Below are 13822 nucleotides of genomic sequence, written 5' to 3'. Positions count from 1 at the left end.
GCCCTCACGCCCCCCGAACTCACGCCCGTAGTCCCCGCCGCGGTGGTCGTAGCGGTCTCTGGGGTCACGGGGGTCTCGTGGGCCATGTTGGTCTCGCATGTGTGGGTCTCGTCGGTCCCTCATATCACGTGGGTCCCTTCCATAGTGCATGTCCCGCGGGTCTCTCATATCCCTGGGGTCTCTGGGGTCTCTGGGGTCCCTGGGCGGGGGTCGGTGCTGCTGGGGAGGGGGAGGAGGTCGCCCACGCTCCATGTGTGACCTCGGAGGGGGTGCGCGAGGGTCCCGCCCCCTGCCGCCCGGTCCGGTGTCGTACTCGTCGTCCTTGTAGGTGTCGAGGCCTCCGTGCGGCTCGTCCTTGGTGATCTCTGCGGGAGGGGAAGGGTCAGGCCGGCGCGGGGCTGGTCCGGACGCCTGCCTTGCCTGCGTTTCTACAGCTAAGGTCTGTGTGGGTTGGTGTTGTGTGCGTTGTGGGGCTGTTGTGTGTTGGGTATGGGTGAGTGTTTCTTGTTTTTCTTTTGTATTTGTGGTTATCTAGTTGTGTTTGTATTGCTATCATGACTATTGCTGATGTCTTTATGTCTGTAAGTCTGTTTGGGTTGATGGTGTGTGTTATAGGGCTGTTATATGTTTGGTATGGGGGAGTGTTTTCTTTTGTGTATCTCCTGTGTTGTGTTTGGTGTATGTTGTCTTTGTTTTAGTTTGCTTAGGTGTGTTTTTAATTGTCTTATCATTATTTGTGTTGTGTTTCGTGGTTGGTACAGGTCAGTGTTATGTTTGGTTCATGTGTTGTGTGTGAGTGTGCGTGTGCGTCCGTGTGCGTGTGTGCGTGTTTCGGGATGTAGAATGTGTAAGTGGAGAGGAAGAGGGAGGGTGAGGTCAGGTCAGGGTGAGGTCAGGACACTAGATATAAACATTTAGGAGTGGTGGGGGGTTTCCTGGGCAGTACAGGTGAGGTCAATTAGGTAAATACAGGAATGCTACAGGTACAGTGCTGGAGAGGAGAACCGTAGTACGTGTCTTATACGGTTGACGAACGGAAAGGAGGAGGAGGAGGAGGAGGAGGAGGAGGAGGAGGAGGAGAAGGAGGAGGAGGAACTATGATAATGAGTCTATGGAAGGATGAGGAATGGGAATACGAAGAGGAGGAGGAGGAGGAGGAGGTGTAGGAGGAGGAGGAGGAGGAAGAGGAGGGAGAAGTGTATCTGTGCTAATTGTTCTGAACCTTCTACGGAGAGGATAAATGAGACATAGAGGGAAAATGGATAAATAGAAAGAAAAGAGAAAGTGGGAAGAAAAAAGACAGAAAAAAAGATACGAAGAAAGAAAACGGGTGCGGAGAAACAATAAAGAAAACGGAACGGGTGAAAAACTGGAGATAAACAAGAAGAAAAGGAAACAAAGAAGAGGTGGTCAGTAGTTCCCACGGAAGGGCGATGGCGGCTAACATAGACACACACAAACAAACGCACGAACAAACACAGAATTACGAACACGTACATACACACTTACAAACACTGACATGGATCCGACGAAGAGAAACACTACTTTAACGTGTCCTGGTTAGAGCGGAAGTTAGTTAAAGGTGAAAATAGCGAGTGAAGCAGATGGAGAATTAGACTCTATCGTATTTAGGAGTGAAGGGAGCAAGAGATTTAGACGGTCGCGTTACAAGAGGGTCGGGGCTAAGATGGGTACAGCCGAGGACGAAACCCTTGGTCCTGGTCTGGGTCTCGGGAGGTCAGTGCTAGAATGGGCACAGCCAGGGATGAAATACTCGGTCCTCGTCTTGGGAATGTAACGTAATGGATGAAACACTTGGTTCTGGTCTTGAGAATATAACGTAACTTCCATATTCTTAAACATTTCGGAGTTTACACACACGCACACATTCGATAAGGCTTGCGTAGAGGCTGTGTTAGTGTTTCCATTGGTAGTTTTACGAGCCTAGTGATAGTTTGACAAGGTTTTTAAACGATGAACGTAAGAAAACACTCATGAGAACCCGATTAACTTCCTTTGCGGCCTTGGGAAATAGGCCAGTGTTCTTAAACTCTCTCGTCTCTTCAGTCAACTATTTCCAAAGGTCAAAAAGGAGATTAGTCGGGTTCGAAGGAGTGTTCTTTTAGGTTCATGGTGCAGAGGAAGGGTCAAACTACCACCAGGGTCATAAAGCTACCCCTGGAAATGCACAAAACTCCCACGAACGCCTTGTCAAATATGAGCTTGGGCGACGCAAATTTAAATATATGAAGCGTAGTTGTTGTTAGAGCCGAAAGTGTCTTGAGAACACTGACCCGGGATACGGAGCAAGGTTTCCGCCCGCGGTGTTATCCATCCTGGCGCTGGTCTGTTTAACCCGGTAGCTGCGGGGATCATGTTCCTTAGGTTAGGTTAGGTTAGGTTAGGTTAAAGGCCCCTCTAAGCAAAATAATGAGAAGGAATCATCACTCACGCAAACCATTTCATAATAAATATCAACGCATATGTGATCAGTTTATGCATCATCTATTTTGGGAGGTTTATATCATGGCAGAAATTTGGCCCGTTGCTGCTACCGGGTTAAAGTGACATCGAGGGTTTAGTGAGCAAGGGAAGGCAAGGCTGAGGTTTGACAACACGGCGACTTGACATCATATCGTCGACTTTCGTTATCCGTCACAGAGATCGGCCGAGCTCTCCTATACTGGATTGCGTTGATTCGATTCTTTTCGCATTTTTTTTTTATTCCGAAACGGTAAATAAAATGTAGAATAAAAATCACAAAACTATAAGGAAAAGCGGAACCGTGAATTCAGCACTTGGGGTTTTTAAAGTTTGAAGAATAGATGGCTGGAACATTTTTTTGGCTTTGTATATTTTGAACAGAAAATTCCGCATAGCTTAAATAACTCAGTTCTTTTTAACAGCAAAGCAAGAAGTGCCGCAAGAAATCAAACGACGAAAGAGTAATTCGTGTGAGCGCCACGCGTGGATTATAAATGAAAGGACTGAGTCGAATTAATAACATCAAGATCGAATTAATAACATCAAGAAACGCTATGCAAAGATGAAACCGAAGGCAGAGCAAAAAAAGTACAGAGAATTTAAACATTATATTATCTAGTTTGTGGCTTTTGTTTCAAGTGGACGGGGCATAAACAGATATGATGAAGTGTTTTAAGCCTTTGAGATACGCGTGATATTTTTTTTTTCTGTTCTAGCCTTCGGGATGGGTGAGATTTTTTTTTTTTTTCAAGTATTCGTACAGACGTAACTCCTGCAATGACTTCACACCTTTAACCATAACTTCTCCGTGCGAGCATCAGTTACGTTAAAACTCAGAATAAGGCCACTCATAGTTTTTAGGAAGACAAAATGCAATGTTAATCAGAGCCCCGAACACCCAAACTGTACCGCAAGAATTAATCCAAGACTCCACGAATTTGGTACGGGAAATTATTACTCATCCAGCGTCATATAAATCCAGGAAAGTATCAAAGAAAATTAATAACCGTCGACTGAGATTTAGACTTCGGTGGCATCCAAAAGTTATTGATTGAACTAGACAGACGAAGAATCCAAGACAAGACACAAGGATTGAAAACTTGAAACTTCGGTTGTAGAGAAAAACGGAGCGAGAAATCGAATTCAAGACACGATTGAGGGTTTGAAAACTACTGAGTGATCGAAGTACGGGACATTAATGGCTTGGAAACTACTAAATGAAGGTACTGAACGTGAGAACGGGCCGGATCAGAGGCACGACCGAGAGATTCACTCCCTAAACGCCATCAAGTGAACGCCAAACGAGACTTCTAAACCGCGAGAGTGCAGCGCCACGAAGCCACGAGGACACAGGGACGAGGACGTAAAGGAAAACCACCACCATGATGAGAACAAAGGGAAACCAGAGACCAAACTAAAGGGGGTGATGGGTTCGGGTTCTCCCTGCGAAGTTCGGATGAGGGATCGAAGCTTCGGTACTTACGTCTCGGTCTGGAGGCGCCTTTGCCTGGCAGGGAAAAGAGAGAGTTGAGGCGATGCAACATGGACCGGTGGAAGGTAAAGGTACAAAGACAGCTAGACAGGTAATCATAAGAGACAATGACGGTAATAATGGTAGTAGTAGTAGTAAAAAAGCTTGGAACGTGAGGTATAATAATAAATAAGAGAGAAAAATAACTAGCAAATGCACCAAACAATCCCTCCCAAAAAGAGTTAGTGATTGGGAATTAAAAAAGTTCTTAGTTTCAAGACAATAAAAAATGGTTAAGTGACGAGAGAAAAGTTAAGTTACAAGAAAATGAATATAGTCAAGTTCTCAGGGAATAAAAATAGTTATGTTCCAAGAGTAAAAAAGTAGTTGAGTTCTTAGAGAATAAAAATAGTTGTTACAAGAATAAAACAGTTAAGTTCTAGGAGAATAAAAATAGTCAAGTTACAAGAAAATAAAAATAGCTAAGTTCCAAGAGAAAAAAATAGTTAAGTTCCAAGAGAATTAAATAGTTAAGTTCTAAGGGAAAAATAGTTATGTTTAAGTTCCAAGAGAATAAAAATAGTTAAGTTACAAGAGAAAAAAAAATAGTTACAAGGACTCAAGAGCTATATAGTTAGTGGAGGAGGACGCGAAGTGAAGTGACCACAAAAAAGCAAAGAAATGAAGACAAGATATTCCTCCAGAGAGACACAACACCCAACACTTACTGGAAGGCAGAGAGGGAGAGAGAGAGTAGGTAAGTCATAATCACACACACACACACAGATATAAAAAAGTGAGATATAAAAAACAGATCTTGATTAATCTTATTGAGTAAAAGAAGAAGAAAGAGAAAAGATCGTAAAAACTATAAGCATTCTCGTTTGTCTTAAGCTACGGTGGGGAGGAAGGGGAGGTGGGAAGGGGAGAGGGAGGAGGGGGGCAGGTGAGGCAGACAGGTAAGCCACACACCTGAGCCCCCCTCCATCCCTTCCTCTCCCCTTCCCTCCTTCCCTGAGACCCCCAAACACGTGACTCTCTCCTGTGACTCACGGTGACCAGAGGCAAAGGTGTCATAAGTAATAATAATAGTAATAATAATGATAGTAATAATAATAATAATGATAATAATAATAATGATAATAATAACAATACTACTACTGTTACTCCTCAGCAAGAAAAGTATTAAGAAATGAAAACTAAAATTTATCTTAACTTTCGCTCGAGAAAAATGCAAACGAGAGATTTCGCGGCTATTTTCGTCTTGCGCTTTGCCGGTGCTGCGTGACTGACCTAACGTGACCTGACCCGCAGCCATTAGGGGTCGAACGTGAGTCACGACAACAAGAGTCACGTGTCATCGCCTCGCAGTCACAAACGCTACTGACTGTCTGACTGAGATTGACTGACTGACTGATAGACTGACTGACTGATTGACTGACTGATAGACTGACTGACTGACTGACTGACTGACTAACTGATTGACTGACTGATATACTGACTGATAGACTGACTGACTGACTGACTGGCTGACTGACTGGCTGACATTTTGTGCATAAAGTTTAGCTGCAAAAAACAAACTTCCGGGTTGAGAGTTCAACAGAGAATTGGGTTAGCGTTTTTCTTTTTCTTTTTTTATTTCTTTTATTTCTTTTTTATTTCTGTGAGCCTGAGCGATTGTGACTGCGAGGCTGTTCTCTTACTATTACATATACGTACACACACTAGCAAACTCACACACACACACACACAATGTACGCTCTCTCTCTCTCTCTCTCCCACACATACACTCAATCACTTTCTTTCTCTATCTCTATCTATCTAAATCTATCTATCTATCTATCTATCTATCTCTCTCTCTCTCTCTCACACACACACACACACACACACACACACACACACACACACACACACACACACATGCACAGGTGTGAGAGGTGCGCTGTGACACACGGGCGCGAGAGACGATGTGCCGAGCAGGTGACAAAAATAATTAACTCTAAGGTGATTGAACTGAAGACTCGAAGAGAACACGACGAGGGGCTGGCGGCGGGCGGGCGGGGCAGAGAGGAAGAAAAAGTCTGCGGTAAACTTTCATCTCGTCTTATTTACAGCACGTGTTTTGAGGATATATCGGCAACTCAGATTTGTTTTCCTTGTAAGACCGATAAATTTGTATAGTGTGACTTGGTTCAGAACACAGAGGAAGAAAAATCTGCGGTAATCACTGATCTCGTTTAATTTTCAACAAGTGTTTTGAGGATATTTCGGCAACTTAGATTTGTTTTCCTTGTAAGATCGAGAAATTTGTATAGATTGACTTACTTCAGCTGCAAGAAACATGAAGCGGCTTAAGTAAGTCTGCGGTAGTTATTAATCGCATTTCGTTTACCATATATATGTTTTTCAAAGACATATCAGTAACCTAGAATTTGTTTTTGTTTTGACTGATAGTTTGAATAGCGTGACTTGCCTCTGTTTCGGTGCCGTGTCATCCTATAAAGCTGAGGCAAAGGATTAAGTTGTGATATTTTTATCCGAAGACATTTAATCTAGTTAAGCAAAATGGGTATTGGGCATCAAGAAATTAGTGACTGATGAAGACCTTTTTGGCATTTTCTTCGTTATCACGTATTGTAACACACAACTGAGAAAATTTAATGAACGACGTAATGCTAGACAATGAATAACTCATATGTCAAATAATGATGACAATTTTCTTGGTTAACTCGTCATATAACACAAATATTAGCTTTTCTAGTGGACAAAATATTGCTGGCAAAGGGAATATAGGAAAAAAATCATCTATTTATATCGCTTTTCTTAACTTCCGCGTAACTCGTAATTTGTCGTCCCGTGAAGAGCAAGGAAAAAATCTTTTTACCGTCATCAACAACAGACGCGGCCATCATTATCCGTTGTCCCACGACGCAATTGTTTTACGTGATGATTGTTAAAAAGAGAAAACAGCAGATCTTTTTGTATGGCCTTAATGATTTTAACATGTTTGTGAGTGAGCACACATTAGCTGCCCCGCAAAAAGACGGCAAGATCACCATCATCATCAGCAGCAGCAGCACCAGCGGCCATTACCACCCTCTGTAAACTGGAGTGAATATCTTGGTCGTCCTCGCCTCGCCCCGCGCCGCGTATCGGCAGCCAGGCCGCCGCCGTGTTCTCGCGAGGCTCTAAGTGCGTCCTCTACGCCAAAAAGTCAAAACAAGAGTAAAAGCGCTACAAGCGATGATTGACTCCCTCGTCAAAGTGATCCGACCCGCAGCTGGCGGGGAGGAAAACACCCGAGGCGGAGAAGTGAGGTAAAGCAGGTCTGAGAGTGTGAGGAGCGGCAGGGAGGGAGGGAGGGAGGGAGGCCCGCAGTGATCAGGAGACCAAGACAACAGGTGAGACAGAGACAGGGAGGGAGAGGCAGGGAAGGACGGAGAAAGGGGAGAAAAAAACGCTTACAATCACCTGCAACAAAATCACCTAAAGTTGTAGTAAAAAATGTGGTTCTAGCGTGACTATGAAGAATGTTCTGGGTACCAAAAGTCTTGGCTCAAAAAGCACGGCATGAGGAGACTCGAGCGATGAGTTATGGGGGGGGGGCGCAGCGTCCCCAGGGCGGCGCGCGCCACCTCACTATGTACAGCGAGCCGCGAGGCCCGGCACGGGACACAAGAGTACGTAAGGTAGGAAGGAGAGGAAGATACAGGAGTGTTTACCTTTTAACTGCCCTATGGTATTGAATAAAGAGTTTGAGAGTCTGGCCAAGCCACTCCTGGTGGTGCCTGAGCCAGGGCCACAGGGGGGGGGGAGGGGGAGAGAAAATGACACTCTTATTTATCTTGCGACAACAAGAGGTTAAGACCTTAAGTTACGGACCCTGTCTGATTAAGGCGGCAGAGGCCGAGCTACTCAGTGACTGACTAACAAGACACAAGGGTTATCTGTGACACAAGAATCATCATCATCATCATCATGTTCATCATCATCATCATATCAGCATGACAACTTAAGGTAAGCAAAGCTGTGTTACGTGAGAGCAGCAGCATCAGCATCAGCATAACGCAGCAGCAACAGCAGCAGCAGCGGCAGCAGCAGCAGCAGCGGCAGCAGCGGCAGCAGTGCGGTGGCGTGTGCCTCATGCCGCGCCAGAGTGGCGGGGCGGCGCACACGCCTCACCCACGCCCCCGCGGCTGCCGAGCTGCACACTCACCTATGGCGGGGATGGGGGCGTGCGGCCCCCCCTGCTGGCCCTGCGCCGGCCCCCCGTAGCCGTCGCCCACGCCGTCCTCGTGCTCCAGGATGGTCTGCTCAGGGTCGCCCCGCACGCGGCCCAGCAGCCGGTCCCGCAGGCTGCCCTGGCTGTGCTGGGCCCCGCGCTGCCCCGGACCGTGGTGGGGCCCCGCGGGGTGCTGCCCCGGCTTGTGGCCGTCGGCGTGCATGTCCTGCGGGAGGAGACGCTGTGTCACTGCGGCCCGCTCGAGGCGCCGCGCCGCCCGGCACTGGCCGCGGACACCTGTCTGCCGCCTGCCTGTGTCCTGCCGCCCGAGCCCGCTCCTTCGGTCTACCTCTACTCCGCCCCGCCCCGCCCCGTCCCGCCCCGCCCCACCCGCCTCCCAATATTGATCTACGGCCCTTGTACAGCCGGCCATGAGGCAGCCTCCAGCCCCACGCCCACGCCGCCGCCCGCGGGTCACCCCTGATCTAAATCGATCCTTGGTGACCTGTCGGACACACGCGGCGGCGTCCAGGTGTGTGCAGGCGACCCTCAGGGGGGCGGCGCGGCCGTCACGGCTCGGCGGGAGGCAGGAAGCAGGCAGCAGGAAGGCAGGAGGCAGGCAGGAAGGCAGGTCACGCGCGGGAGACAATGCTCGGCGAAACACACTATTACGTAAGTGCCCCAACCCGACAAACTCAAAATAACCTCCATTTTCTACGCGGCCGCAACCATAACCTCCATTTTCCGCGATGCCGCCGCCACAGAGCACCGCCGCCACCACGCCAGACTGACGGAGACGTGAGAAGAGGAGGAAAAGAGGAGGAAGATCAGGAACACAGCCACAGAGGTAAAACAGTAGAAGAGGCGACGGTAAGAGCGTAGGAAGAGAAAGAGGAGGAGAAAAAGAGAATAGGAGGAGAAAGAAAAGGAAGAGGAATAGAGAGAAAAGGAAAAAAGAGGAGCGACACCAGGAACACAGCGATAGAGGTAAAGACAGTAGAAGAAAAAAAAAGAAGCAGTATAAAACGAGAATGGGAATGAGGGAGAAGAGAAATTGACAGTAAAAGTGTAAGAACATATCCCATGGCGGCGGCGGCGGCGGTGGCGGCGTAGCGGAGGACCGGGGCTGCACTTTACCTCGTCTGTCAGGTCCGTCTCGCTCTCCTCGGCAATATCGGAGAGCTCTGAGGGCCTGTCAAGGTCTGAGGTGAGCAAGTCTTCGTCCTGCTCCTGCTGGTGGCGGCGAGGGAGGGAGGGAAGCGGGGATGCCATCAAGCCGTGCAAAATAAAAAGAAAAAATACAACAAACTTAAAAACAAATGGCAGCAACAAAAACAACAACAACACAACGTAAAGGGAATGAATGAATGCAGCGGAACTTAAACAGAAAAACAACAGCACACGTTAGGTAGATACAATACACTTTAAAACAACAACAACAGCTGCATAACTTTACATACAGTAGCACAAACAAACAGACAATCAAACAGTAGACCATAACGAAATAAAAAAAGGATGAGATAGAGAAAACAGAAGAATAGAGCAATAAACAGAGAAAAGGAAACACAATATAATACGTGGATGTGATAAATAGCAAGAAGAGGAAGAGAAGAGGAAAAGATAAAAAGAAAACGGAGGAGGAGGAAGTTGGGAAGGAAAGACCAATATAAAAACAAAAGAACAGAGCAAGATACAGACAAAAGGAAATACAATAGAAGACGTGGGTGTGATAAATAGCTAGAATAGGAAGAGAGAAGAGGGAAAGATAAAAAGAAAACGGAGGAGGAGGAAGTTGGGATGGAAAGACTAATATAAAAACAAAAGAACAGAGCAAGATACAGACAAAAGGAAACACAATATAATACGTGGATGTGATAAATAGCTAGAAAAGGAAGGGAAGAGGAAAAGATAAAAAGAAAACGGAGGAGGAGGAAGTTGGGATGGAAAGACTAATATAAAAACAAAAGAACAGAGCAAGATAAAGAGGAAAGGTAACAAAATATAATACGTGGGTGTGATAAATAGTCAGAAGAGAAAGACAGAAGAGGGAAAGATAAAAAGAAAACGGAGGAGGAAGTTGGGAAGGAAAGACTAATATAAAAACAAAAGAACAGAGCAAGATACAATATAAGAAGTGGGTGTCATAAATACCCAGAAGAGAAAGAGAGAGAAGGAAGAGCAAAAAGAAAACGGGAAGAAGAGACGAGGACAGAAGAGGAAGGCAAGAACAAACAATAACGAAAGTAAGAAGACGAAGAAGAAGAAGAGGAAGAAGAAGGGGAAGAAGAGAAAGAAGAAGACCAGGAACACAGTGACAGAGGCAAGGACACTGGAAAGGGCTGGAAAGGGGAGACTAATATAAAAACAAACATTTTACAACACATCACAAAACAGCAAAATAACATTAAAAATCAGCATCACACAACACAAGGTCAGCATGCCAAGTATAATAAATCAATGCTTTCTAAAATAGCATAAATTAGAGCATTTTCAAGGGCAATTTACTGCAATGAGGGGATACTTATATGTCCGCTGCAAAAAGATGAACAAAAACACACTAACACACTAACTGTTAAAGAGAATCGAGGGAAACTATTAAAAATATAACTAGACATGAAAATCTGTTAAAATCTGTTGCAATAAAGTTGGAAAAAGATGCATCAACAGGAAGGCCAGCACAGTAACAAGCCGTGTGCAGTTTTAAATCACTTTGAGGAATTTAATCTCAGCAATGAAACACGTGCAACACTCCGCTGTCATGCAAATGTTCCTCACACGAAACACAGCGAGGAAATATAACAGAATCTGAAAATGTCAAAAAAATGAGGAGAAAAATGTGCGGACCCTTGAAAAAAATGACGAAAAATGAAGGAAACAAACGGAAAATTTAGGAATATATTAGAGATAAAAAAGAGTAATTAGAAGTGTCAAGAAAAGAGATCTTCATATATAAAAAATAATAATAATAAAAAAAATAAGTCCATAACAAACCTATCATGTAAAATAAAGGATGATTCTTCTATTTTGATTAATAAAGACTAATAAAGATAACAGTAAGAATGATACAAGAACAAATAATAATAAAAAAATAATAATGATAATCAGACAAACAAAACCAAAAGAAAAAAAAGCAACACACAAATCACAAACGCTTCAGATAAAAAAAAAAAAAAGCAAAAACAGGTCAGGTGAGAGGTCAAGCAATTAACAAGTGAAGTCAGGTCAGGTCTGGTCACGAACCTTGCCCCGACCGCGCCCCCGGGAGAAGTGCGTCGGAATCTGGCTGGGCACCGAATCACCCGACACGCTGTCCCGACTTTTGGTGCGGACCGTGACCTGCTTGGGCTCGAACCCGGGGATCTTGGTCAGGTCGATGAGGGCGTGGTCACCTGTTGGGGGGAGGGGTTGGGGAATGGAGAGGGAGGAGGAGGTAGGAGAGGAGGAGAGAGAGGATATGTTAATGAGTATATATGACTTAGTATTGATAGATTTTTTTCTCTCTCTATCTATTTCATATTTATCTATCATCAACCTATATATACATCTTCATAAATCAATCCCAGACCAACCCCAATCAACCCTATCACAACCTAACCTCATAACCCCACCCAGAACCTCACCACATCAACCCCAACACAACCTATCCTCATAACCCCATCTAGCACCTCACCACCTCAACCCAACCTCAACCCTAACACAGCCTAACCTCATAACCCCATCCCAACTTGACCAAGCCAACTCCACTTCAAGCCTAAGCAACCCCACTAATCCCTAACCTAATATCGTCACCAGATCAACCCTTCCTCAACCCAACTTCTACCCCAGACAAACCTCCCTCAACCCTAACTCAACCTTACCTCATAACCCAACATCAACCCCAATCAACCCCGAACCCAAGCTTACCTGTCGGGCTTTCAACCTCCGTCACCTTCTTCCCGTCCGCGTAGACAGCGTAGCCCGTGACCGGTGCCCCGTTAGAAGTTCCGCCCGTGCTGTTGATGGTCACGGGCAGCCAGGTCACCAGTAGGGAGCCGTCCTGGGGGCCCGCCTCGACTTGCACGTCCACTGGGGGATCCGGGAGTCCTAGGGGGGAAGGGGGGAGGAAGGGGACGATGGGTAAGTGTGGGAGGAAGGGAACGGGAAGGGAAGAGGTTGCGGTAGTGAAGGGAAGGGACGGAAGGGGAATTTGATTGGGGGATTGGCTAGCTTTCTTTAGGGGGGCCATTTTTTTTGGGGGGGGGGGGGGGGAGTACCTACTGCTGGCTATTGTATTTACGTGTTTTGTTTTTGTTTGTTTTTCGTTCTCCTCTTCCTCCTAATTTTCTTCTCTTTTTTTATCTTTTTTGTGGTCTTTGGTTATTTTTTTTTGTATCTATTTCTATCTATTCTATTTATGTGTTCTATTTTAATTTGTTTTTTTGTTCTCCTTTTCCTCCACTTCTTTCTATTTTTATCTTTCTTTCTTTGTTTCTCTCTTCATACTTTCCTTTTTTTCAGTATTTTCTTTGTTTATCTTTCTCCTCTTCCTTTTTTACTATCTCGTTTCCTCATTTCTCTCCCCTCTCCGGCCTGTCTTTCTTTTCAGCTCCTTTAATTTTCTTCTTTACCTTCTTTTCTCTTTCCCTCTCGAATCCTGATAATTTCCTCTAGACAATAATTTTTCTATCTTTCTTTCTTTTCCTCTTCCTCCCCGTTTCCTCATTAATGGAGAAATGAGGAAACGGAGGAGGAGGAGGAAGAGGAAGAGGAAAACAAATGGAGGAAGAGGAGGATATGTACTTTTCTGCTACTCCTACTTGTGAAATAAAATAAATAAAACTCTAATCTGGCGCTTCTCCTTCGCTTTATCTACCTCCCTCTCTCTCTCTTTCCCTCTGTCTATCCATTAATCCGGCCTCGACGCACTTCACAGCTACACAAGAGAGAGCCGAGAAGAGACCAAGGCAGGAGGTATCACTACATTACCTGGCCTTACCTATTGCTCTATCTACCATTATCTATCGCTCTACTCTGGCACCAACGCATTAGGAAGCAGGTAACAGGAATAAGGAGAGCAAGTTAGTGAGACGGTATTATGACTCTACCCGGCACTTATCCATCGCTCTGTCTACCGCCCTTTACTCTGGCATCAACGCACTAGGAAACTACACAGCCGGGAGAGTTAACAAGGGAAACAAGTTAACGGTAAGGGAAGCGAGTTAATGGACGGGATAAAAAATTAGGAGAAGTAAAAGTGTATGTCCTTAGGGCATACGGCCCTGAGGAGGCGGTGGCTGAGTGGTCAGAGTGCCGCCGCCGCGTCCAGGAGGACGCGGGTTTGGGTCTCACACGCCGCCACAGCTGAGATTTTGGTCACCGCCGAATGGCCACAGACTACCCACGTGCTGTCCCGAAGACCACCTGTCAACCCGGACTCTGGATTCTCTCTCTCAGGAGAGGATCAAAGATGAGATCCGGGGGGCTGCATGAGCCAAGCAGGATGGCGCCACTATAAACACTTGCCTGCGCCACAACGGGCTGGGCCGACCATCAGGCCCCACCAAGAAAGCCTGCTCCACCCATAGGTAGAAACATAAAAAAAACGAAAAACAAAACAAAAAAAACGATATTACTTTTGTTTTCTTCTCCGCGTGACGCAGCAGGCA

At 45.8% G+C, this 13822-nt stretch overlaps 1 protein-coding gene across 26 annotated transcripts in view; it reads right to left on the bottom strand.

The window, feature by feature from the left end:
- The window catches only part of LOC127000835 (uncharacterized), a 163836-nt gene that overhangs the window by 43732 nt on the left and 106282 nt on the right, over positions 1–13822 (bottom strand). For 22 of the 26 annotated variants that reach the window (XR_007754545.1, XR_007754546.1, XR_007754547.1 and 19 more), the window contains 7 exons: positions 12081–12260; positions 11418–11566; positions 9315–9410; positions 8172–8403; positions 7678–7743; positions 3968–3991; positions 1–365 (listed from right to left, as the gene is read on the bottom strand). The exon at positions 1–365 is cut by the window's left edge and continues 231 nt beyond it. Coding sequence is in view for 23 of the 26 variants with exons in the window: in XM_050864899.1 (XP_050720856.1) it covers positions 1–365; positions 3968–3991; positions 7678–7743; positions 8172–8403; positions 9315–9410; positions 11418–11566; positions 12081–12260 (1112 nt within the window). In the remaining 3 variants the exon portion in view is untranslated. The remainder of the gene's footprint in view (positions 366–3967; positions 3992–7677; positions 7744–8171; positions 8404–9314; positions 9411–11417; positions 11567–12080; positions 12261–13822) is intronic. The other 4 variants (XM_050864900.1, XM_050864904.1, XM_050864909.1 and 1 more) reach the window with 4 other exon arrangements.

The sequence above is a fragment of the Eriocheir sinensis genome, chromosome 19 (genome assembly GCF_024679095.1).
Source record: "Eriocheir sinensis breed Jianghai 21 chromosome 19, ASM2467909v1, whole genome shotgun sequence".
Classification (NCBI taxonomy): domain Eukaryota; kingdom Metazoa; phylum Arthropoda; class Malacostraca; order Decapoda; family Varunidae; genus Eriocheir; species Eriocheir sinensis.
Note: the sequence above shows the minus strand (reverse complement) of the source record. Positions and strands in the feature narration are given on the sequence as shown.